General features: G+C 44.5%; 1 protein-coding gene across 1 annotated transcript in view; it reads left to right on the top strand.

The window, feature by feature from the left end:
* Nucleotides 1-27566, top strand: part of RIN2 (Ras and Rab interactor 2) — a 106332-nt gene that overhangs the window by 26012 nt on the left and 52754 nt on the right. The window contains 1 exon segment of the mRNA XM_014539487.1: nt 14106-14206. Within this exon segment, the coding sequence (XP_014394973.1) occupies nt 14106-14206 (101 nt within the window).

Genomic DNA, 27566 nt, shown 5'->3' with positions numbered 1-27566 from the left:
GGCTTCCAACTATGACTTTGAAAACAAACTTTTTTTTTTTGCTTCAAGTTTTGCAGTTTTCTCAACTGTAGGAACCTTTTGTGGCTGAACCCATGTGTGGTGGACAAGGTTATCTCAATGGTGACCCTACCCACACTACATTGGTCTTGCAATTCCTCTAAATGTTTAAAGATTGAAAGGGCATCACAGCCAGGGCTTCGCTCTCATTTCCCATGCAAATTGCCTCCCGACTGTGTGTTTCCCAGAGACCTAGGGCAGAGGTGCCTGCTCACTGTGCAGGAGCCTGCTCCTGCCAGGCTGCCAGCCATTGTCATGGCAGAGTGCCTCCCGAAAGCCCTGTGACACCTGAGAGGGTGCCAGGTGGAGCTTAAGAGGCTGGAATGCCTGCTGGTCACCCCATTTTGTAAATTCCAAGATGCTAGTCTTCACGCAGCATGTTTGTCACTAATACGACAGCAAAACAGGACATTAATAATTGACCAACACAATCTCAGACCCCAACTTGAGCTCCATGAAGACATAGGTTAGCACACTTCAATCTAAGATGTTCCGATTGTTGTATTTTATCATCTATGAAATCATGTATATTTTATAATTAAGAGTTGGTATAATTCTAATTGGGGAATCATTTTTTCTTGATGAAATATAAAATAAGTGTATCTTATAATTGACCATATCCTAAATTTGATGGAGCACATTGTTGTGTTTGTGTGTGTTTTTTCAATGTGTGTGTGTGTGTGTGTGTGTGTGTTTTATTGATTTGAGAGAAAGAAGGAGAGGGAGAGGGAGAAGGAGAGAGAGACAGAGGGAGAGAGAGAGAGAGAGAGAGAGAGAGAGAGAGAGAGAGAAAAGAGAGAAACATCGATCTACTGCCTCCTGCACACTCCCGACTGGGATGGAACCTGCAACCCAGGTATGTGCCCTGGCCCAGAATCAAACTGGTGACCTTTTAGTGCACAGGATGATGTTCAACCAATTGAGCCACACTGGCCAGGGCAAGCACACTGAGTTTTTGTTTTTCTTCTCCATTATAGACCTAAAGCTTTCTGTGTAATAAATACTCTAAAAATATAAAGAAAAAAAATGCATAATCAAACTTAAAACACAAATGCTAAAACTAACCAGGACTATAGAAACATTAGTGCCAACTCTTAGGAAGAACTTTATTCTTCATGGGCTTCTCTCATTTGCCTTGTTATTTAACCTTAAAACTCAAAGCCACGGGCAGTAATTTGGTGATATCTATGACTTCTGAGGTCATTGCAGAATCTAATACAATACTGGCCTCAGAAACTGACAAAGTAAATCAGCACGTTAGCACAATGACTGTTTCAAAATATACCACACTAGCTGCTTCCATATTTCATGTACTGAACTATTTTTTTAAATTATCTTCTATTTTTCCAAATTGAAAGTTATATCAGAGGGTTTGCTCTGCAGTATCATTGCAATATGATTTAGAAAACACACACACACACACACACACACACACACACACACACACAAAACGAGTCTAGGCCTCTAGAAGTTGCACGGAGTCAGCGGCACATGTATCAGCATGGTCCACCCGGCCTTTCCCAGCTGGCCAAGGTAGAGCCAAGTCGGTTTCTTCCATTTCAGTAGAGGCAGCTTATAAATTAATCACTGGGGGGCCATGTTTAAAGCCACCGGCTTCCACTCAATGAGAACTTAACCGTGGATAAGGAGAGCACAGCTGCATTCTGGATGTGCAACCACATTGGCATTTTTGGTGGCGACTAACTGAAAACTCTTGAGCAGCCTGTCTGGCATGGTTCAGGAGGTCATGGTTCGATTCCCAGTCAGGGCACATGCCTGAATTGCAGGCTCGATCCCCAATGTGGGACATGCAGGAGGCAGCTGATCAATGCTTCTCTCTCATCATTGATGTTTCTACCTCTTTCTCCTTCTCCCTTCCTCTCTGAAATATATATATATCTTGAGCAGTGCTTCTTTAATGGCTGCTACAACGTCAGCTACTTCCCCATCATGGCCAGCCAAGGTCTAATGGACTGGTTGGCGCTCAACCCCCCTGTGTCCTGTCCTGACTTACCCCTGGTCTAGAAGGAAATGAACAGGGAAGTTACAAAGAGGAAGGTGGGGAAGGACGAGCACTCATTCATTCAATAACCCATGAATGCCAGGGCCTGTCCTGAGCTCAGAGGATGGAATAGGGAGCAAAGAGACAGCATTCCTGCTGTGAAGAATTTACATCCAGGTGGGGGCTGGTCGGGAGAGCACCTGGCTCCAGGAATAACCCACAAGCAGGACCATCCACCTCAGACGGCGAAAGAGGGGGCCAAGCAGGAAGGTTGGGGCATCATGGCTCAGATTCTCCAAAAACAGGTCCAGAGTCAACGATTTTTATGAAAATGGATTATTAGGAAGTGCTCCGAAGAGAATCCCATAGTGGGGCAGAGCAGGAGCTCAGAGTAGGGTCCAATTTCAAGCAAAGTTCCCTGATGGTAACTTTGGGGACAGTGTAGATCTCACCTCAGAGTGGTCTCAGCCAGAGGAGAGGGAGCTGAAGTATTTACTCCCCAGTGCCTGTCACTCATTGGTGGAAGACTGACTCTGGAGGCCAGACAAAGCCGGTTCTGGCTGCTGGAAAGCCATCCTCAAAGGACTTGGGGCTGTCTGTGTAGGGCCAGGTTTCCTTCTCATGGCCGCTCTCTGGAGGCCTTCAGGGCCCCCTGTTGTGGAAGCCCTGATCTCCAGGGACACTGTGGTGCAGTGCGATGTTTGCAGGGATTTTCAAATCTGAGGAGGGTCCAAGAAGCTAAACGGTATGGAAACCTGGTCCATCAACATGTTGAGGTTCCCCTGGGGGTACCAACACACAACAAGGGGCACCAGGTCCTGAATTTTCTGGGGCCTTCTTAAATTAAAATATTTATATCCATTGTGAGTACATCCATGCTTATCAGGCCTCTAGCAAATCTCGTGGAATTCAAGTGCCTGTGGGGACATAGATTCGAAGGTCTCCCTCATCGGCCTTGCACAAGAACCTGGGTCCCCCAACAGACATAATTAGCCAACACATGTACATACCCACACGTCTCACACCCTTTAAACCAGACTTCTGACTTTCACCTGTGGGTGGTGTAAACGGTAAGCCCTCAGCCCACCGGCAAATACTCAAATACTAAAGAACATCGGCTGTGGGCTTTGCAGCATCACCTCAGTGAACTCTTATTAGGCAGCCCCTGAGGGGCAGGCCTCAGCGTAGCCTCAGTTCTTGGATCAGGATATTTAATGGGTCAGATGACCTGGTCAAGGGCACGCTGCTCGAAGCAGCAGAGCCAAAGGAATTCCAAGCCAGGCATTTAGCCAAAATTTTGCTTTCAAGTATTAAAGTATTCATGTGTGTTTGTTTTCTCTAAATACTACTATGTACTACTTTGAGCTAAAATCAAAATTATTGACATCAAACCATTTTACTTAACTCAGAATATGGTATGGGGGTGGATAGAGAAAAAGTGTGTGGAACTGTATTGTATTATTTTTAACTCAAATAGGGAAAGTAGGGTAAAAAGATAATGAATATTGTTATTTGCTAAATAGGAGGGCTCTGATTGTGATTAAGGGGACGTTTTGAATCAGCAGGGCCAGGTGAACTATTGCATAAATGCCGTTGAGCTCATTTGCTTTCCTTTTGGAATGAAAACCAAGGGCAGAATTCTACCTGCTGCCTCCTGGGCCACTCCCAGCCTTCAGGCAAGTTTGGAAAGGTTGCCCTGTGTACATCCCTTGTCCTGCAGAAGGCACCTTGGCCAATAAAGCCATCTGAGAGTGCAGTGTTTAGGTTTTGGGAAACCAGTTCTGGCCCTAATATAGTCACCCCTCACTCCCTCGTCCTGACTTCACACCACACTCAAAATGACATTCCAGCCTGGCTGATGTGGTTCAGTGATTGAGCTCCGACCTATGAACCAGGTGGTCACGGTTTGATTTCCCGTCAGGGCACATGCATGGGTTTCAGGCTCGATCCCCAGTAGTGGCTGTGCAGGAGGCAGCCAATCAATCATTCTCTTTCATCTTTGATGTTTCTATCTCTCTCCCTCTCCCTTCCTCTCTCAATAGAAACATATTTTTTAAAAATGGCATTCCAGATGAATGAAAGGCCTACAAATAAGTAAATACAATATATGTAAATAGGCAAAACATCTTAGCAAAAAGTAGAGGAGACTGTTGATTGCTTCAAGATAAGAATGTCTTCTGAGACAAAACAGGAACCATAATGAACTTCTGACTCTAATAACCTTAAGAGCTTTAGGAATTTAAAAGGCAGGAAAGCAGTATGAGAAAAAAATCTTTTAAATAGTTGAGGCAGCAGATTTATATCACAACTTAAGAAAAAATAAGGAACCTCGAAATGGTCAACAGATAAATGAATAGGCAATTCCTCAGAAGAAATGCAGACAATCAATCAGTATACAAACAATATAATCTCAACAAAGCACATTGAGACAATAAAAAGCCACTATAATCATCACGTTGGCCAAAGCTTAAAAGTTGATCTATCAAAATCCTGACAAGTGCGGTGTATGCTCTCAAAGGGGGCGGAGACAACAGAGATGGGCACAGCCACCTGGAGAGCAATGCGGCATTTTCTCTGAGGTTTCACACGCTACACAGGATGTTCATCACAACACGGCTTGTGACAGCAAAACATTGGAAACGACCTACATGTCTATCAAAATAGAATGGATATGTGGAATGTCCCTGAGTGGTATATTCCTATGATGGAAAACCGTTCCCACTTAAAATGAACTAGGGCTTCCTTTGCCAGTGTGGATAAATTCCACGGCCTTTTGTTGGTTATGATAAGCAAACTAGAGGACATCAATATGATTCCATCGATTCCACTGGGTAAAAAAAGCACAGGATCATAACATTCAAGAACGATACACACAAAACTGATAATAATAAATGGAAAGGATTATGGGCCATGGTCCAGGGAGATTAACTTGAACTACAGTAATCTGTTTTTCAGTGGGAATGTATTCATGCATTTATGTTTGTGAATGTAATTAAATTTTTTAAATATACATGCAAACACCCATAGGAGATGTAAAAAGGGCATGGTTCTGAGATGCTCCAGCATAATTTCCCAGACACTCTACAAGTAAAGGGAAGAAGTCTTCATTACTTTTTTGTTTCCATGGTGACAGTGTGAACATTTGTAAGAAGCCCATTATGTTCCAGACTACTTTAGACAAACCCCAGTGGGGTGTACCCACCAATCCAACTCCTCTACCTCCGTGGAAGCAGGCAGGAGAGGGAATTGCTTGGCCATGTGGTTTTCATGACCTGGAGGTGGGTCTAATCCCACAGAGTTGATGGGACTGTAAAGGCCAAGCTGATGCACTTGGGAAATAGAAACTCCATAGCTGAAAGCCAAGCACTTGACTTTTCCCACACCCTCGGTTTCAAGTCTCCCTCTATCAGTTACACAGCCCTTTTCAAACAATTGATAACATTCCTGTGTTAGACTTGGAATTTACAGTGTTTTATCACAACTTGCTCTATAAGCACTTTTCTCATTTCATTTTTACACGACCTTCAAGATAATTTTTCTCCTTTTATCTAACCCTAAAAGAAAGAAAAGATTTGAAGTCCCTCCCTCTTCCTCCCTCCAACCTCGACTGCCAACAGGGACTGCACATGGCGACGTCTCTCCCTCACCCAGCCAGGGAAAATCGACCTCTAGCAGGCAGATCTCGAGGTTAGAGACTTCTGGGCAGTCAGGCAGAAGATTGGGCTCCACGAACACTGGTCTTTTGTAGGCCCAGGTCTGCTGCTGGGGCTGACATGGCCCCTCTCCAGGTTGGGAGGGGTATAAGTCCTTTTTAAGTGTCCTTTAGCTTTATGGCCTCTCTGTTTCATAGCAATAATCACCATTAATATAAAGAGAGAATTTAAATAGGAAAAGGATTCGGGAGCATTCAGGTACTTATTACAAAGTGTTTTAATCTCATTGTCCTTTTTAATCCTCCAACCCCCCTTGTCCCCAGTGTCAGCCAAAAGGAGGCCTTGAGGATATTTGAGGGCATGTCTTTTTCAACCCAAAGCTGGTATGCTCACCACTTCTAGCTCATGCTGCCAAGCTACCAGGTAGTTGCTGCAAGCTAGACTGCCTCTAAACACTACAAGGCTTGAAGTGTGGCCCCCCAGGTGAGGTTCCTGCCTACTGGAAATTTACCTAGAATGATTACAAAATGCTGCAAATTGGGGTCGATATCTGTGCCAGGCTGGAGTATAGCAGGCTGAGTCCTGGGTGTGACCTCAAAGGGCCAAGAAAGAACCTGGAGCTTCTGGAATTCTGCCCTGGGCCTGCATGCCAGTTTGCATGAAAACCACCCAGGTGAGCACTCCAGGCTTCCTGTGTCATGCACAGAGGCTTACATGTTAAGGGGCCTAGGGCACTGGGCTTCTGAGTAGAAAGAGGGAGGGGACCCAGAGACTCAACGCCTGGCCTGCCTTCTTCAGGCTCCCTCTCTCTGGCCTCTTCCCCCTAGAGTGGCTACAGACCTTCACTTCCTGCCAGCAACACCCTCTTTCTCTGCACATACTCCCCCCTCAAACCCCCCCCCCTTAATTTTGAGTTCAAAAAGACCTGCCCTCAAATACTTACGTGGCCTCCTGTTGGCTGACTCTATCGAGGGGCAAAGGGTGTTGGAGGATTAAAAAGGAAGATGAGATTAAAACACTTTGTAACAAGTTCCTAAATGCTCCCAATCCTCTTCCTATTTAAATTTTCTCTTTATATTAATGGTGATCATTGCTATGAAACAGAGGCCATTTCATCCCCAGCCACAGAGCTGGACCTAACAAGCACAGGTACGCCCGGGCTTTCTCAGTGCGGATCCGCTATGCCTTGTACGTGGCTGTCTCTTGGACTGAGGCCTTAGGTCACTGCTTGTGGAGTTTTCTGGAAAGAACACAAATGTTGCCTTTTGTTATAAGAACCACTGTCTCACCAACTTAGTTTCCTGGAAATTGGTGTCTTGTCTCATTCTCTGATTATACTGAATAACAGCCACTTGCCTCTGTTGCCACCTCCCCAGATGCCCACACAGCCTTGGCAGCAAAACAGGGTTGTGGAAGCAGCGCTTGCTCACCAGCTTGGCGGATGCTCAGGCAGCCCTTCCCCTTCTTGTAGGAACTCTGGACAAGGACAGGGATGTGCAGTGGTCTTGGGTTATATTCGTGGACCTTGAGAAACTTGTTAGCAGCATCAACTTTGGGAAAGCACTTCCATTGACACTGCTGTTGGCTTTGTGGATCCTGAAAAAGACACCTACCATAAAGGACTCCTGGTGGCTAACTTCTCAATTTAAAAAGGAAGGGAGGGAGGGAGGGAGGGAAGGGGAAAGGAAAGGGGAAAGGAAAGGAAAGGAAGGAAAAAGGAAAGGAAGGAAAGGAAAAAGAAAAAAAAATTAAAAAGAGCCTAGAAAAAAAAAAAAAAAAGCCTAGCAACTATTTCTAAACAGGGGCCTCCAGGCTCACATAAGCCACACTTTAGGGACAGGCCTGCACTGAACTACCTGACTCCTACACTGAACTGCCTACTTGTCCTCTGTTCCTGTCCCCTAAGCCAACCCTTAGAAACGAGTTCCTGGAATTGTGTTTTAACCAACAGGACTGAGACTTTCCCCATGGAATCAGAGCTGTGCAGCTATATCTACATTAGCATCTTAAGCAACCAATCAGAACAGCTCCATTCTGGCCAATCAGGGCAATGCTTTTTGGACCAATCAAACTGCAAGGATTTGGAGTCCTCGTTTGCATGAGGATGGACCAATAAGGGACTATAGAGGTCGGTTCCCCCTAGCTTCCAGAGCACTTTCCCCTTCCACGTAAAGGTAAGGGAGCTGAAACCCAGAAGACAGAACACCAAAGATGTCTTGCTGGACCAGAGAGGAGAGGGCAGGGTAGAATGGAGCAGAACAGAGTAGAACAGAGATGTCCAGCTGGAGAGGGCCCTTACCCTAGGGCTGCCTCACAACCGTGCTTTCCACAGCCGCTGTTTCATTATTGAGCTGTTCCATAGTCACACTGTTCTCACCATGGTGCTGTATCACAGTTGAGCTGTTTGCACTGAATAAAGTTTTCTTCTTCACTGCACTCCAAATTGGGGATTCCTATTGGCATTGAATTGGCACCAATGACCATTGGTTGACAACAGACCTGGACCATGGGAAAGCTTCGGTTACTGAGGGATGCTATCAAACATCTACAAGAATTGAAAATGAACACAGTGTACCTGGGGACAATGCAGGGCAGATCAGGGACACCTGGGCAGACCTCAGCGCGGACTATTGCTGGTGGAAGGTATATAAACAGATCATTTGGAGAGGCAGGCCTGCCTCTGGAACAGTAACCTCTGGTCCATTTCTCGGGTAAATCCCTATGTGCTGTGGGTGATGGGCATATTGGGTTCAGAGTGAGAGATGGAGGGGACTGGAAGACCCCTCATCCACCAGGAAGGGTCCCATAGCCATCCAGCCAGTTGCAGCCTCTGTTCTTGTCCACCTTTGTGTCTTGGCATCACTGTGTGTCCCTTCTGCATTGCAGATAAGTGGTGTTACCTGTGATTTTCCACTGAGTGCTGCTAGGTGAGAACTGAAGTTTGTAGGTTTTTTGTGTTTGTCCAGGTACAGAGAAAGGAGCAATGGGGGGCCCAGGGCCTGGCGGTGCAGCCACCGTGTCAGCAGGAGCAGTGTTGGGAGGAAGCAGTCTGGCTGGAGGGGTTAGCGTCTTCTCCTGGGGAAGGCCACTGGGGATTTTTAGTTCAAATCAATATGGTGGCCTTGAAGGTGGCTGAGGGTGGAGAGGGTGAACGTACCCAGTGACCCTTCTTACTGCTGGGATGGGAATCTTCTAGCTACTGTAGATGTTTGCCTGAGGCTGTGGCTGGCCCTCCATCAGCAGGGCTCCCTGCTCCCTGGTGGGCTGTGCGTGGCTGTCCTGTCTGAGATCACAGCCGTGACCAAGAATGGGAGGGGGGACCCCAGCCTAGAGTGGTAGGGCTTTGGCTCAGACACTCAGACTCCCCTGACTCACCCCACTTCCTCCCACTTTCTTAATCCCTCCATGTCCTCCCAGTTTCATACACATCCACCTCTTTTCTTATTTTTCTAAAACTTTGATTCTGAAGTATTTTAAACATACAGAAAATCCCATATAATACTAAAACAATCACTAGCTCTGTCAAATCTTATCCGTTTGCTATTTCATTTTAAGAAATAAAATCTCCCCCTGGCTGGTGTGGCTCAGCTGGTTGGGAGTGTCATCCCATGCACCAAGAGGTGGCAGGTTCGATTCCCAGGCAGGGCACATACCCAGGTTTTGGGTTCCATCCCTGGTTGGGGTACGTGGGGAGGCAAACAATCATTGTTTCTCTTTCAATATTTCTCTCTGTCTAACTCCCATCCTCTCTCTCTAAAATCAATTTTAAAAATAAGTTTAAAAAAAATAAAATCTCACATGTGTTTAAGCTCCTTTACCTGTAAATACCTCCATCTATTTCTCCTCCGGAGGGAGTCGCTGTCCTGGGTTAGGAGTGTAATCCCACAATACATATTGGAGTAGTCTTTATATCTTAAAGGTAGTGTGCAAACACTTAGTAGTACAATTTTGCATGGTTTTAAACTTATACATGAATGCAACCATTTTTAGCTTCTCTTTTTTAAAGATATTTTTTCCTTCGATTTTATTTTTATTGGATTCAGGTGTAAAGCTTAGTGCTTAGACAGATATTTTACATAGTGTTCCCTTTGATACTTCCAGTACTCCAGCTGGCACTGTACATAGTTATCACAATATTATTGACTATATTTCCTATGCTGTACTTACATTTCCGTGACCATTTTGTAACTACCAATTTGTACTTAATCCCTTCACCTCTTTCTCCCAGTCCCCCAACCACCTCCCCTCTGATAACCACTAGTCCACTCTCTGTGTCTATGAGTCTGTTTCAATTTAGTTTGTTCATTTATTTTGTTCTTTAGATTCTACATATAAATGAAGTTATATGGCATTTGTCTTTCTCTGACTGACTTATTTCACTGAGCATAATACCCTCTAGATCAGCGGTTTTCTTTAATAGAGAGAAATGTTCATGGTGCATTATCTACTTACAAGCAAATCCTGTATCAGCGGTTCTCAACCTGTGGGTCGCCAACCTGTGGGTCGCCACCCCTTTGAGGGTCGAACGTCCCTTTCACAGGGGTCGCCTAAGACCATCGGAAAACACATATATAATTACATACTGTTTTTGTGACTAATCACTATGCTTTAATTATGTTCAATTTGTAACAATGAAAATACATCCTGCATGTCAGATATTTACATTACGATTCATAACAGTAGCAAAATTACAGTTATGAAGTAGCAATGAAAATAATTTTATGGTTGAGGGTCACCACAACATGAGGAACTGTATTAAAGGGTCGAGGCATTAGGAAGGTTGAGAACCACTGCTCTAGATTAATCCATGCTGTTGCAAATGGTTAAAGATTTCATTCTTTTTTATGACTGAGTAATTGTCTGTTGTCTTTGTGCATCTAAGATAACATATCTTTGAAGTGTCTAGACCCCTGAAGGCACAACTGCTGGCACCAGAGCGTGAGACCATATTATCTTGCGGCTCACATACCATCTCTCTGTGCTACTATCCTGGATCCACCGAAATAGCTCCATCATGAATGTCAAAAGCCACTTTACATAATGTAAAATAAGTATGTGTCTCTTCATTTTACTTTTTCATCCAAGCTCAGAGATGTCCCGCTTTGTTTTCTCCTGCCTCCCTAATCTACCACCAATGGATTTCATGTACCCTTCTCCCCCTTTACATCTCCTCCTTTGATTCTAATGTATAAAATAAGCTGCAGAACTGCCATTCTCCAGAATATTTTCTCAGTCCATTGAGATTTTTCTTCCCAGCAATCGTCATCAGTTTGACTCAACTAAACTCTAAGACATTTTCTTATGCTGGATGTTTTTTCCTCAACACTCTGGTTCATTAATTTTAACTGCTGTATAGTATTCTATACCTCAGTTTATCCATTCTCCTATTTATGGACAAATAGGTGCTTATAATTTGGTTTTCTTCAAAGTAATGTGCAGCAAATGTATAATATTAAAAGTGTAATATGCTCATTAGACCAGACGTCCTTCTGGACGACCTTCCAAATGAAGCCGGGGCTGTGAGGAAGCCAGGTGCCAGAGGGAAGCTGGTGCCGGCAGCCGGGGGAAGGAAAGCCTACTCTTGCATGAATTTAGTGCATCGAGCCTCTAGTATTCTCATAAAGGTCTCCCTGCATCCATGTGCAAGAGTTTTTTTAGAGTGCGTAACTAGGAGGTCTATGTATCTTCAACTCTACAAGATATTGCAAACTCCTTTCCAGAGTGACTCTGTGAGCAATACTCCCCAGCAGCATATGGGTTCCTGCTTTTCCATATCCTCGAGTATTATCAGACTTTTAAGATTTTGCCACTGGGATGTGTGTAAAATGAGATCTCCTGATCATTTTCTCTTCCAAGGCCCCAGTGCTTCTAAAAGCTCCACCCACAGCCCATACCCAGTCACACACAAAGGGGATAGATCAAGCATGGAGGACTTGGGAGGCCTTCATTCTTCTGACCTCTAGGTATTGGGAGTGCACAGAGCTATTTGTGGGGACATCTTCTCCATCTACACTCTCCCCTTAGACAATCTCTCCCTGACAAAGGACTTTGAAATACTAACACATAGGCCAGTGACTTCTAAATGTATGAATAGCTCCATCAAGAATGTCAAAAGCCACTTAACAAATTTAATTAATGGCTATTACAACTCCATTTAAACTTAACCTGCCCACTGCCCAATTAGATTTCCTCCTCAACCCTAATTCTTTCCCATTTTTCCCCATCTTTCGATTCAGTTTCTATGTCATATTGTTCTTGGATTTCCCCCCTTCTTTCCAGTTTCACTGCTGCTCTCACAACCTTGGTCCAAGCCACCATCATCTCTTGCTGGGATCACTGCAGTTGCCTCCTAACTGGTCTTGCTATTTGTCCTCTTGCCCTTACAAACATCTCTAGCCAGCAGCCAAGACGCTCTTTCTAGAACATTAAAAAAGTAAAATGCCATTCCCCTACGTAAAATCCCCCAATGGTTCTTAGTATCGAAAATTCAAATTCTAGGATACTGTAATCCAGAAGGCCAATGAGATCTGGTTCCTGCCTGCCTCTCCTTCCACAATGCCTCTCCAGCCTCTGGGACTTTCTCTATGTGGAGGGCTCCTCCCTTGATCTTTTCATGGCTCCCTTGTCATTCAGGGATCCACCACTTCTTCAAAGTTCTGTCCTGATCACCCCACCCTAGCTATGCTATATAGTAGTTCGATCCTATAGCATCACCCTATTCTTTTTTTCATTCTGGAACTTCTTTTTTTTTTAATAATATATTTTTATTGATTTCATAGAGAGGAAAGAAGGGGAAGAGAGAGATAGAAACCATCAATGATGAAAAAGATAGAAACATCAATGATGAGAGAGAATCATTGATTGGCCTCCTCCTGCACGCCCCACACTGGGGATGGAGCCCACAGTCCAGGCATGTGCCCTGACCGGTAATCAAACTGTGACCTCCTGGTTCATAGGTCGATGCTAAACCACTGAGCCACACCAGCTGGGCTCATTCTGGAACTTCTTATTGCTAAGTGCTATGGTCTGTACCCCACCAGGATATCATCTCCATGACAATTGTCAACCTTACTCTATACTTGCAGTGCCTGGCAAGAAGTGGGTGGCCACAGAATTCTGTTGAATTAGTGAATGAATTGATGGGGTCAACAATTTAGAATAGCCTAGGGCCGGCAAACTCATTAGTCAACAGAGCCATGAATCAACAATACAACGATTGAAATTTCTTTTGAGAGCCAAATTTTTTAAACTTAAACTATATAGGTAGGTACATTGTTATTAACTTAATTAGGGTACTCCTAAGGCTTAGGAAGAGCCACACTCAAGGGGCCAAAGAGCCGCATGTGGCTCGAGAGCCGCGGTTTGCCGACCACGGGCCCTAGGCCATCAAATGAAATTTCTCCCAGAGTCTGGGTGGGATAAAAGCTGCTGGAGACAATACAACACGTCTTTCGCTAGAATTGTGATTCTCAAACTTTTAGTCCCAGGACTACTTCACACTGTTAAAAATGATGGAGGACTTCAAAGCCCTGTGTTCATGTGGAATATATCTACAGATATTTGCTGTGTTAGAAAATAAATGAAGAAAATGTTAAGATATTTATTTTTTAAAAATAAGCAATTACGTGTTGACATCGTAAATTTGTATAACATTTTAAAAAATTCGTGAGCAATGGCACACTTTAAGAGCCACTCTACACATACAGTGCCTAATTATAACCAGGAAAGAGTCTGCTGAATGAGTGGATATATGTGGGCTCAAGAATTTAGACCAAACTTTAGGGACAGATGTAGCCCTTGCCCAGCATGTGGGTAGAGGACAAAAGACCACGCCTTTCCCCCTCCATTCTCCTCATGGTTTACCCACCCACCCACTCACACACTTCCAGCCCAATGTAGCCCTCTCTTCCCTTTTCCCTAACAGTTTTCTCTGACCAGAAAAAAATAAAAATAAAGTGAGAAATAAGTTTAGTGTCACTGGGAATTGATTTGCAAGCTGTGTATGTCTTTAAAATGTGCTTATTTCTGTAACCAGAATAATGATTGTGTAAGTTTTAATCCAGGGAATTCACCTTGACAGTATGAGTGTTGAGGCCTAATTTGACCAGGATTTGCTTATTCCTTTTTGTGTTCATGTGGAGAAACCAAACTGAGTGTCATATTATTTTTTTAGGGCAGTACCGAAACCAAAGTTCTTCCTCTTTCTAAGAAGCTGCTCCCTCCCTTTTTATTTCTTTCCTCTGAGAAGAGGAAATTCACAGAGCCATGGAAAAAAAAAAAAAAAAAAAGTGGTCATCTGTGTGCCCCTACTGAAGTGTCTGAAGCTCCCCAGGCCCTGGGCACGCCTCTTCACTTCCACTTCCTGACGTCACACTATTTTTGTCTTTGAATAGCTTATTGACACAATCGCCTCGGAGATCGGAGAACTGAAACAGGAGATGGTGCAGACAGATGTCAGCCTGGAAAATGGCCTGGAACCCACCGAAGCCCACAGGTGACCGAGGCGATGAGGCGAGACGGGAGCTAAGTGGACCCTATTGGTGTTGAGGACTGTGCTATTCCCTGGGCTCAAGTTTGGGAACTGGGAGTGTGGTGGCCGCTCCAGATGAAACCCTGGAGGAGGTGGGAGTGGCCTAGGAACCAGTTGTCTGCTTGTTTATTTTAATCCCTGCGAAGGCACTTGAACTTTACAACCTTTCCCTTCCTCCTGGCACCAGAACCCGGAAACCTAAAATTCTATCTGCCATATCCACCTACTCACAGTGATGGAAACAATAACGCAGCAGGATCCTCCGTGCGCAAAATAGAACTCAGTGTAGCCTGTATCAGTCTCCAGGAGGTTTAAAGGGGAGCACTCAGAGGATGGACTCATTTTGCGTTCTCAGGTCAGAAAACCCCCAGCACCCACCATAGCCGTTAGCCTGCGGTGCAGCCCCGCGTTCTGACAGTTGGATGTGATTGTAAATGACTAAGAAAGGGGAGGCAGTGTGTTGTCCTGGTTAAGCATGATATGTTGTGAACGTATTTCATGGATCAGAGTAGGTAGTAAGGGACTGATCTTTATCTGGAGAATGGAGGTGCCAGATCAGGGTTGGGGTGGCAGGTTGGAGGAGCTTGTCAAACCTCATCCAGCTCTTAGACCGTGTAATTCATTGCTAGCAAAACAACAGAATATACTGACGGCTGAACGGCATGGACATTTGGTGCTTGAGGGGCCAGATTTGTGATCTCTGTGCCCTTTTTCCCAAGAAATGGGGTTGAGGCTGCCTGTGCAGGGTGAGGGTGAGCTTCACCCAGTTGGATTTGCTTGCAAGTCTTGGGACAGGCAGGAGTCAACTGCAAAGACAGGCAGGGGAACCAGCTGGGTTTGGTTGTCCAGGCAAATTTCAAACTGGCAGGACTTGTTCCCTGCCCTAGCTCGAGGGGAGAGTGGCAATCCCAGGGAGGCACTTGGCAGCTGTAAGGTGGTGCTTTAACTCCTGTCTCTGGAGGAACTGTATTCTCCCGTAGCTGTGCACATTCTGCCTTATGTTTCCTTCTCTACAAAATGACAGGGGTAGACCAGATGGCCCCCAAGCCACTTGGAGCAGAACTAGGCATTTTATAATTTCTCTTGATTTCAATGTGAATGGCTTTGATTGGTGAATTTTCCCCCCATAATCTGGACAAGTACACCATGATTTCTGATTCTCTTTATACCTCTCATTCAGAGTAGTTTTAAACTCCATGGAACCTTAGCCAGGGGATTTCTCCTTACCCTTTTCATTACTAAGCTAAAAATAAATTGGGGGTCCAGGCTGATGACAAAAAGGTAAAGAAGAGAGAGTTCATAGCACTGATTTCCCCACATCCAGGAAACATAATACTACAAGGTAAACCCCAAACTCTGCAGAGGACAGGACCCTTCCTGCGTATAAGCCACGGAGATGCTAGGCTTGCTGGAAGGAGTAATAATGTGATAAGGGCTGGCAACAGCTTGGTCTCTGACTGCAGTGGGCATTGAAGTGGGAGAGCTGGGCCTTCATTTACTCTTTAACATCGCTTCTAGTCTTTTTCTTTTTAAATTGAAGAGTGTAACTTTGTTTTATCAGGTTAATATGTATTCTTGAATGCTATATTGCTTAACACTGAATTTATGAAACTTCAGAGGCATTTTACTTGGCACTTTCTTTGATGGGAAAGAAAGAAAAAAAAAGGCAAGATTGTCTTGATTTAACAATGCCTATGGTGTTTACCATGTGCCAGTCACTGTTCTAAATGCATTACAGCTGGAACTCATTGAAGCTCCTAACTGCACTGTGTGACCCTCTTTCTGCTGATAAGGGACCCGTATTTTGTGGTAAAAGTCTGACTAAGAGGGCTGTGGCTTCTGTGCTGGCGTCTCTCGCTGAGTTTTAGAATCGTGGATTGGTGACTTTGCTATCAATTCCTCCATTTTGCCAATGACGTCAGGAGGGACAGATAACACAGAAGGAGGGGACGGAGGACATGGTGTTGTTTCCACAGTGAAGGCGGAGCAGAGCTGTGGTTGGTCGCAAGGAAGCAGGCAGGGCCGCCTCCAGTGGGAACACTGGAGAGAGAAGAAGCAGTCGGCCCCTCAGGACCTTAACTGGGTGTGTTCTGGTGGCTGCACAGATGCCTGGCAGTGAGTGGCCTTTTGCAGCCTCATGGTTGGTGAGTGTGAGCTGTGATATGACCTCACCCACTCCACCCACAGTCACCAGGAAGTGTCTGTGGTTCCCTAGTTTGTTGAATGCTGGACTAAGTGTCAGGCCGGTGCCCTAGGTTAGAAATCGCTGTTCCCCAACCTGCATTGGCTTTTTGTTGCTCTTTCGTGGTTAATAGTGAGATGAGCTTGAGATCTGAAACCTCTTCTTGTATTATGAACCCCTTTGCAGATTAATATTTTGAATGCATAAAGTAAAACATGTAAGAGGACGAGGGGAAAACAATTATAGTGGAATACAATGGTTAGAATGTAAAAATGCATGATTTCATAGCATTGGTACTTCTTTATTAACACATCGAATGATGAGGTCTGGCAGCGGGACTAGGAGCTGCTGTCCTCTGCAAGCGGAGAAGAGAATAAGCAATACTTCTGTGCTGACCATGGAAACATCTAGAGTTTTGGTTGGGGACAAAGTTTCAGCTGCTGAGATGTTTTTGCCTGCATTCAAAATGGGAGGGAGTGAATTTCAAAACCAGGTTAGCGAGAGTGCAGGTGTCCCTTTTATCCACCCAATAGTCAGTTCCCACTTCCCAGCCCACCTGACCTTCCGGCATCGTCTGACACGGTAGACCCACCCTCCCAGCCTGGGACACTTGCTTGGCTTGGCTTCTGGGATGCCATGAGCCCTGGTTTCTCTCCCCTCACCAGCTGCTGCTTCGAGGCTCCTGGCTGGCTCCTGCTTATCTTCTTGACCCCCTAACCCTGGAGCACCCAGAGCTCACTCCTTGAGCCTCTCCTCTTCACACATCTCTTCTCTCCCCCAGTACCCTTGAGGAAGACACGGAAGCATCTCTGCCTCAGTGAAGTGAGGATAATGATGGAACTTGGCCTCAGAGTTGTTAGGAAGATTAAGTGAATGCATAGCTTCACTTCACCCGGTGCTGGCACGTGGTAAACACATGCATGGTTTACTAAAAGAGATCTGTAATTTCCTAGGTAATTTCAGTCAGTCCTGCGGCTTGAATATGTCTGTGTATCGGTAATTCCCGACTTACATCCCTAGGCCTGTCATCTCTTGGAATCCAGATGTTTGCATCCAGCTGCCCACGCAGCCTGACCTTTGGGAGCTCAAACTTAAAAAGACCAAGACCGAACCCTTGGTTCCCTTCACAAACCTGCTTCTTCCCTGGTCTTCCTATCCCAGTGACCTTGCCTCCAGGTGCTTGGGCCCTCAGTCATCCCTGGTGCCTCTCCTTCTTTCCTAACGTCCTCCCATCCTGGCATCTCTACCTTTAACTTAGATCCAGGATCGGACCACTTTTCACCAGCACCACGACAGTAGAACCCTGCCTGTTGTCTCTACTTTCACCCCTTCCCCCTTCTCTGGGCAGTTAGCTAAGCAGCATTGAAAATGATCTGACTTTAGTTCATTTAAATCCACGTCATGTCACTCCTGTTCAAAGCCCTTCAGTAGTTTTTCATTGAAAACCAAAATCCCCACCATGGCCTTCGGAGTCCCCACAGGATATGACTCACATCCCCTCACCATCTCTTCCCCTTCAGTGCTCTGCTCCAGCCCCACCAGCTTCTTGCTAAGCAGCCTTTGTGCTTGCTGTTCCCTCTGCCTGGAATGCCCTTCCTCCAGGAAGCATTCACCCTTGGACCCTGCCTTTCTTCTGTCGCCTTAGCTGGCTTTATTTTTCTTTCTAGAACTTGTGCAGACCTGAAATATATTCACTTGCGTAACTGTGCATTTTCTGCCTCCCGGCACTAGAAGGTGGGCGTTTTGACAGCGGGGGCTTGGTCTGTGTCTGGTGCTGTTTTTTCCAGTGCCTAGAATAGGGTCTGTCATGTAGCATCCACTCAATCAGTGTGTTGATCGGACGAATGAAAGGTGCTAGCCCTTTGGATCTTCTAAAAGTATTCGAGCATCAGAAGCCTCTTGTATAAACAAGACTTCACCCTTGTCAGGCAATTAGGGGATCTCAGCCAGTGCATAAAAAATAAAAAGTTGAAAATGTGTGACAGGCCTTAAGCATCCTCCCTAGAAAAGAAGAGAGACCAGAATCTCTTTCCCCTACATTCAAGCCTCACTTCCTCATCAGTCCAAGTATGGAAAAGAGGAAAAGATTTGTTTTGCTGGCTAACACTAATGAGGCACAGATACTGTGCAAGAAGACAAAATGCAAAATGATTTTTGCATCAGTGACTTGAACTTGCTTCCTAAGGACCTCATATACACTCCCCAAAATCCTTAGAAGAGTAAAAGTTGGTATAAATCAACAAAGAATAGTCACTTTTTATCTGATGTTTAAAAAGGAAAAGATGGGAAGAAATAATATGAAGTGACATTAAATTCTGTATTCAAAGTCACTGAAGTGGAGGGCATATTTTTTTTAATATGGAAAACTATTGGATAGATGCAGTTTTATTCTAAGCTTAAAAGATTTAAGTTACAAAGATAATTGTATCAGATTTAGGCACATATGTTTCTTAGTTATCATGCAGCTAATGGCCTTGACCAAACCAATTCATGGCATGGTGAATATTTCTGCATATAATATTTCTGCATATTGAACAAAGTAAAGCAAGCAAATCTAAAAGATGGGAAGAAATTCACTGGGTTTTGTTTTGTTTTGCTATGAATTTATGATCTAAGATTCATAAGCAGAAATATATATAATAGAAGTACATATATATTTGTACTTTTCTCATAATTTCTAGGTTATTTTCTCTTTTCATCTCCTTCGCCCCCTGACCCCCGATAATCCTTTTTATAAAGTTACGGTTTCCATAAATATGAACCAGTGAACTGGCTGCTAGCTCAGAATTCCCATGACTTTAGCCTGGAACTTAGACATGTGAAAATTGTAAAATGATGCGCTGTTAAAACTGGAGAGTCCCCACTCCTGAGTCCCACAGCACTGAGATAAGTACTTGAGTCACAACATAGAAATATCTCTCTTCATTCATCATGGTTTCCATGCATTAAAAAGACACACACCCAGGCAAAGAAATAATAGAGCAAGCAAACAATCAAAAGCGGTTTTGTCTCAGGTGTGGGTTCATGGTCGTATTTAGTTTCATATTTTTGCATTGTTCTTTTTGCACAATGTAAAGTTCTACTTCGGTAATAATAATAAAAAAGAAATCTTACATGTTCTTTAAAAAAACAAAACAAAACAAAAACACCTTCCCTAATATAATAGGTCTCGCCAATTAAGACGGACCAAACAACCTCCTACCTGAAATGACCTGCTTCCTCCCCAAGGTCCCCAGGGCATCTAGTATATTCCTCTATTATGTGCTCATTCCATTATAGGATGCTTGTTTACAGTTCTTTCTCCCTTAGGTTGTATGAAACTTCAGGCTTCACTGTCTAGGTGTTTTGGCAAATAGCACCCACTCAATAAGTGTTTTCTTTAAGTTGAACTTAATTGTTGCTGCATTGGTAACAGTAGGAGCAAAGAGTTAGACAATCTCATAGAATTCCTTGAAATCATATTCCAAACACTCCTGGTGGCTTGAAATCAGAAAACACCTTTCGGGCAATTGATCAAGCTAGTCACAGCAGAACATCTTCAGTGGGCGCGGCAGGAAAACGTCTTATTGCAAAACTGTTTCCGCTACATAACCTCCTCTGGTTTGAAGAAAGCGATGCCCACCCCTCCCCACTGGAGGAAAGAGCAGCCGTGTCTCTGGTGTTACTTGGGTGTTTCAGATGAGTAGATTTTCAGCTGCTTCTCCGAACACAATCCCTACCCAAGTCACAGAGTTTCTCTATTCTGTTTCCCATCAGATATTCTTTGAGAAAGAATATGGACAGGCAGGCACCGACAAATTTCTAAGAATTATGGGAATGTACACTTACAGTTCTTAGAAATAGATCGTGTGCAAGAAGAAACAATAAACTTTGATAACACCAGACACTTTTTTCAAGGGGCCTGAGATACTGCAAAATATAATTGCTATTATGTAGCAAATGATTGTGAGCCTCTCCTGACCTATTGAACCAGACTGGAGCTCACAGGAAAGGAAAAACAAAACAACCTTTCGGACAGGTGCGACTGTCCCAGGAGAGGGGCCTGTTCTCAGATGCTGGGGGACCTTAGGATGTGCCCCAGCCCTGAGCCAGTGGCCTGTTAGTTTGTTGGCTGTCTGATTTCTTTGCCTTGTATGTATCCTTTCCTTGTTTTTCTGTGCATTTAAATGGTAGATCACACATGATTTCACTGACTTACCAGTGTGTGTTTTTATCATCCTGGAAATCCACAGTGTATCCTAGGCTGGCTCCCCTAGGCACACACTATTTTCACAGGGCGCACTCTAAGGTAGATATACACTGAGTGGCCAGATAATTATGACCGGCCAGATTATTATGACCACCCCATCAGTACTTCGATGGGCCACCTTTTGTCTTCAATACTGCGGCGATTCTTCTTGGCCTTGACTCCACGAGATGTTGAAAGGTGATGCGAGGAATCTGACACCATGCCTGATGAATAGCACTGTCCAGTTCTGTGAGACTTGATGGTTGTGGAACCAGCTGCCTGATGGCTCTTTTAACTTTGCCCCACAAATGCTCAATTAGATTGAGATCTGGTGATTGTGGGGGCCACCTAAGCAAGGTAAAGTCTCCCTCATGTTCTTGAAACCACTCCTGCACAATACGAGCACCGTGGCATGGCGCATTATCTTGTTGGAAGAAGCCATTTCTATTGGGATATGCCATCAACATGATAGGATGAACTTGATCAGCAACGATACTTAGGTATGTTGTGCTATTCAGACGTTTATAATGATCTGGCCCTCTAGCAACTTCAGCGGGGAATTATAGCTAATTTGCCGACAAACGTCAGGTGGTCATAATAATCTGGCTACTCAGTGTATTTTACCCTTTATAGACCTTGCCTTGCTATGCTGGTAGCTGATTCTGCCACTAAATATCTGCTTGGTTAGAGTGCAGTACGGACTTACTCTAAGGTAGATATATTTTACCCTTTACAGACCTTGCCTTGCTATGTTGGTAGTTGATTCTGCCACTAAATATCTGCTTGGTTAGAGTGCAGTACGGACTGAATCCAGCTATGAAATAACACCAGTGTAATCAAAGGCACTTAAAAGCCAAGAATTGCAAATCCACGAAATGCTTGCCAATTTGTGAAGCCTGGTGCATGCCGCTGCTTAGGCTCAAGGTCAGTGGGCCAAGACTGGGAGCCGCCTGGCGCCTTCTCCTGTTTTCAGCTGCAGGGGTGCCCGGGACAACAGGTTCTTTGTTTCATTTCTTAGTTTTACAGGAATGAATGAAGGTCCCTGCCAGCGTTGGCTCTGTATCTGCCCTTTTCAGCCTTCGCTGAAGAGTCCACGAGAGGAAGTTCATAAAAAAAAAAAAAAAAAAAAAAAAAAAGCCACCAAATCTTCCTCCTCTTGTGAAAATGGCAGTGCCTCTTCCCCGGAGGCAGACACACATTTTTGTTCCCATTTCCGTGCTATTCTCTCTTCCCAGCCCTCAGTAGATAGAACTTAAAAATCACCGAAGGTCCTGAAAGTTTTTTGCAAATGCCCTGCGACATGGTTTTAGAAACCTTTTTTAAGAAGTCGAGGCCTCCTCCCTCCGAAAGCAGCAGTCCTTAGCCATGCAGGAATAAAATCTGCGATGCGAAATATGTCAGTCATTTTCCTTTTGGAATTTAAGAGGACAAAAAAGGCCCCAAGGGATTGGCATATCCACTGGTGTAGGGTCAGTAAACTGCACAAGTCAGAGAAGTGGTCCCAAGCCCAGTTCTATCATTAATTTCTAACATTTTCACCTCAAATAGGAGATAGAAGGATGGCCTGTACTATCTCTCACAGCAGGTAAACAGGCCAGGAACCTTACAAGAATATCGCCTACCCAAGTCCTCTGCCCATTGCTTTTCCCATCTTGGGTGGTGGGTAAGTTTCCTCAACTCACCTGGTAATTTCTCAGCAATAAACCGAGAAACTAGCCAGTGCCCCTTCTTTAGCCAGAATGAATTTTTACTTCCCTTCCTCTCCCAACTTAAATACTACAGAGTAGGCGTGTAATTCAGCCTCACAGATTCTAAAGAACTGTTTTCATGATTGAATGTGATTAAGGAATCACTGGACATCAACTACTAGGTATCTTTGAAATTGAAGGTTTTCTGGGAATCCTTTGTTTGCTATGTGTATGTATATGCGTTTAACAAAAATTAGAATTGGTCCCTGTGCCAGAAATTTTTATCAGATGGATCTCTTCAGTATGAGCTGTTGTTTTCTCTGTCTCTCTACATAAGAGGCCTTTTCTATTAATATATTTTCAGAAACCACTGATCACAGATCCATCACTTCTCTTCTCCCAGTCCTGGAGGCCCTGGATCCAGCTTCTACCAAGCCTGGCATCTTCGCCACTGCTTGCCATTTGGGCTGTGTTTGCTTTCTTCTTCCTGTATACGCAAGGATTTACTGCTCCAGGACTCCAACTTCTGTCTGGTCCTTAACTCTTAAGACACCTCTTCATTGGCCTCTTGTAGCTGGAATCCTGAACCCTCCATAGTAGTGCCACGTCCTGGGCTGCACCTTCCTGCCCTGGCAGCAGGTTGAGGCAGCGTCATGTGAAAAGGCTTTGTGAGGCTGGGACACAGCTGAAGGCTCAGCACCAGCAGAATGAGGAAGGGAGGCCCCAGAGAGGTGAGATATGGGTGGAAATTTTAATTTAAAAATATCAAGAGAAGTAGCCTTTCATTCTTTTTCTTTCCATCTGAATGTTGAGGATGGCCAGCACCAGAGTATAGGTTGGGTCTAGATCTACCAAGGATGGAGATGGCTCCAGCCTCAAGGGCCTGCCAGGAGCCACCCTCAAAAAAGGTTGCCATTAAAATGACAAAACTAGCTCCAGAATTTTGTTTATAGAATAGTCTTTGTGTCCTAGAATGGAAACACATTGCCTTGCTTCGTTTTTATGGATTTCTAAAATTAGGAGACAATTAAAGAGACGTTCTAGAAACTCTACTAAGCAGAATTTTTACTCAGAGTTCTCAAGATAGTCCAGGCTCTTAGAATCAGTTCTTTTCAGATTTTGTTTTAGTACCATATTCCCTTTATTTCCAACAATAATCTATCTTTAGAGACGGGGAAACTGAGGCTAAATGACATGTAGTAACAGATCAAGGCCTTACAGGTATCAATAAGCAACTGAGGCTTTGATTCAAGTCTGCCGACAAACGCTCTTTCCATTAGCCATTGAAGATTATGAGGCTGAGGGAAGGCTAGAATGAGGGGTTGACTAGATGGAAACTATGACATGCCTTACAAAAGTTAGCTTTCTTTTGTAATCTCACCTGAGGATATTTTTTCCTGTTGCTTTTCAGAGAGAGTGGAAAGGAGGGACAGAAGGAGGGGTCGGGGAGAGAAACAGCTATGTAAGAGAGACACATTGACACCAACTGGTTGCCTCCCCACTGGTCCCGACCTGGGGTGGGGAGTGAACCACAACCCAGGTATGTGACCTTGATCGGGAATCAAACCTGAGACCCTTCAGTGAGTGGGCTGACACTTTAACCACCGAGCAACACCAGCCAGGGCCAAAAGTTAGCATTTTAATGTTAATGCATTTACATGTGCAGGAAATGGGTTTTGACTCCAGGTAAATGAGAACTCATTGATAACTGGCTGCTAAAGCGCCCCCCGCCCCCTTGTTGCTGGTGTGGTTCCCACTTTGGGTTTTTCCATACCTCACTCCCTGCACCTGCCTTAACCTAGGGCAGCTTTCCTGTCAGTACTATTTACTAGTACTCCTACCTGTTTCTGTGGTCAACCGGCTGGTGTGATCAGTTCTTTTGTTGGAACCTAAATCTCATTGCCAATGTTGGAGCACTTACCACCGATGCCCTGTGTCAGTGGGCTACAGTTACAGTTCTAGGCTCAAACTCAGCATTGACTTTTATACCCAAAGCCACCCCTTGCTAGTTGACGGGGAGTTGGAGAGGGGCTGTGCATAAAGGAAATTCGTGAGCAAAGAGGAAGGGGATGCTAAAAGTTTGGATTTGTTGTTTTGGAAGGATTTGGGTTGCTTTGTTTTCTCACCCCAGACCTTAGGATGGCTCAAGGGGAAGGTGGGGGGGAGCTCTTGGTAGCTGAGGTGATTTTTGCCACCCATTTCCTGATAAACACAGAGACAAGAACCCTTTGTCTCCTGAGACTGAAACTGAGCAGCCAGATGATTCTGTTGTTGGGACTTGGCTGAGGAAAGGCCTGAATCAGAGGTTATGGGTGGGTGGGGGCGGGGGTGCAGAAAGGAGCTAAGGGAGACCCAGTGCCCACCATGTTTCTCTTTGTCCACTGAGCTTCTCCCCTTCTTCACTCGCAGGAACAAATCTGTTGTCTGCAGATCACCTCCTCCCCAGCCCCTGCTCATGTGCAGCAGTCATTTAATAAATGCCTGCCCTGGCTAGGCCTGAATAGAGCCAAGCTAGTGAGAGAGAGAAGCACATATATATAATGCCTCATAAAATGGGGTGAGTGCCCCAGAGGCGTAAACAAAATGGGTAAAGGAATTACCTGTGCCTAAAGTTCACTTGCAGCTACAGGAGACAGGGGAGGAGACAGGATCTGAGCTTGCTTTTGACAGGTAGGTTAGGGGCCAGTTATAGCAATGGACCCTCAAGAACAGCTTGAACACTGGAAAGAGGGGCTGAGCAGTGGCACACAGATACATTTTTCAGGGCGATCTTCCCCCTGGAATCTAAGAGGGAGGTTTGTAAACATTAATACAGGAAAAATATTATGTTCTAATCCAAATTATCTTATCCCAAATTTCCTCTGTTGTGTTACAGTTTTTCTTTTACTCATACAGCATCTTTACTGTTAATTGCCTATTTCTTTAAATTGACTCACCATCTACATTTATTTTAAAAAGTAAATTTAGGCCCGGCCGGTATGCACAGTGGTTGAGCATCTACCTATGAAACAGGAGGTCATGGTTCGATTCCCAGTCAGGGCACATGCCCCACTTGTGGGCTTTATCCCCAGTGTGGGGCATGCAAGAGGCAGCCGATCAATGATTCTCTCTCATCATGGATGTTTCTATCTCTCTCTCTCTCCCCCTCTCCTTTCCTCTCTGAAATCAATAAAAGTATATTTTAAAAAATAAATAAATAAAAAGTAAATTTAGTAAGCCAGTCATGAAAAGACAAACACTTTATGAGTCCTTTTATATAAGGTTCTTAGAGTAGTCAAAATCATAGAGACAGAAACTGGAATGGTGGTTGCCTGGAATGGGAGGAGGAGGGAACTCAGAGTTATCTATAATAATAAAAGTGTAATATGCTAATTAGACCAGATGTCCCTCCGGATGAAGCTGGGGCTGCGAGGGAAGCCCAAGTCCCGGGTGCCAGAGGGAAGCCGGTGCCAGCAGTCGGGGGGAAGGAAGGCCTACTCTTACACGAATTTTGTGCATCAGGCCTCTAGTTGTTTAATAAGTTTAAAGTTTCAGTTTTGCAAGAGGAAACAGATCTGGAGATGAATGGTAGTGATGGTTGTACAATGATATGATTATGTGTGATACCCCCAAACTGTATACTTAAAATGATTAAGATGGAAAATTGGGGGGGAAAGTAAATTTAATATCTCCACCATCCACTAAATACAAGTAACTATTAAAATAAGTCCTGGATATTCAAATAAAAACCATGCTCTCATGTACTGCCTTGGTATATGCAGCACTCTTTGAGAAATGTTGTCAATTTTTAATAGCATCGAGAAGTTATAAAATATTAGAATTAATCTACAAAGTTTCTTCACCTTGTAGCAGCTCTTTATGTTAGGGCAGTGGTCAGCAAATTCATTACTCAACAGAGCCAAATATCAACAGTACAACGATTGAAATTTCTTTTGAGAGCCAAATTTTTTAAACTTAAACTATATAAGTAAGTAGATTGTTATTAACTTAATTAGGGTACTCCTAAGCTGGCCTTTGCTAAAAACGTCCTCAATCTGATTGAGGTACGTTCGCTGAGGTTGACCCCTTCCAACTCTCTCATCCACACTCGTCTTCTATACTTGTTTCGTCTATCTGCTTTCGTTCATCCTCTCTATATGTCCAAACCATCTCAACATACCTTTCTCAATCCTCGACACTACATCTTCTTTCGCTCCACAACGTTCCCTAAAATTAACTTAATAAACTTTACTTAAAGTTTTAAGTCAACTTCGCACTGTACGTGCGCGCCCGCATGTGGTATTTTGTGGAAGAGCCACACTCAAGGGGCCAAAGAGCCACATGTGGCTCGCGAGCCGCGGTTTGCCAACCACTATGTTAGGGAGACAGGCAATGTGATGAAACTTAGCCGTAATTAGGTCCTAGGCAAAGGCAACTTGGAACACTGGGCTCTGCTTTTGTTGTTTATTTTTGTTTTGCTTTGTTTTGTTTTGTTTTGTCTTGTTGATGCAGTTAACATCCTATTGATAATAATTAGCCCCATCAATTTGTCTTGATTTATTCTATGGCTGTTTATTAGGCATTTACCGTGTAAACAAGGAAAAAACTATTGGTCTTCTTAAGTCTGGTAGGCTCACTGGGGACCTTCAGGGAACCAGCCCTCAGGCTGAAGAGCACTGAGTCTTTCCTAAGGGTTTTCAGGGACACTTTGCTGGAAATCCAGGTACAGCCTAGGAAGGTAAGACTCGGGTGGAGCCGGCCACTCATTCCTTCAAATTCCAAATCCAGGGCAGCCCTTGTGGATTACTACTCAGTCCTGCATCCAACACTGGGATTGGCCTGGCAAGAGCAGGAGGCACAAGCAGGGATGCCCTCCCAAGAAGAGAATTCTCTCACACACCTTTGTAAAGTCTGATATTGGAGACCGAGGGTGGTGCCTGGGGCCAGGTGTGGGGAGCAGGGAAGGAGACAAGGGCGCGGCCAAGTGCATTTTAGGAGGCTGTGATGTTCTGCCCTCCACCCAGTTCTGCTGACTCAGCCAGCCAGCCGTCTCCAGGTGACTCAATTTACAGAGCGCATTAACTCCGCAAGTAGGAACAAAACAGAACAAGAAGGCAGTTCACAAATGTACCAGATTCCAGGGCAGATGGGATCGTGTTTGTGCTAAGTACCCACACTCGCACACGCACACACCGAGGGAGCCCGAGAAGCGTGGAACGAGGGTTCGGGGAGCATTACTTGATCAGA

The sequence above is a fragment of the Myotis brandtii genome, unplaced genomic scaffold (genome assembly GCF_000412655.1).
Source record: "Myotis brandtii unplaced genomic scaffold, ASM41265v1 scaffold217, whole genome shotgun sequence".
Taxonomy (NCBI): Eukaryota; Metazoa; Chordata; class Mammalia; order Chiroptera; family Vespertilionidae; genus Myotis; species Myotis brandtii.
Note: the sequence above shows the minus strand (reverse complement) of the source record. Positions and strands in the feature narration are given on the sequence as shown.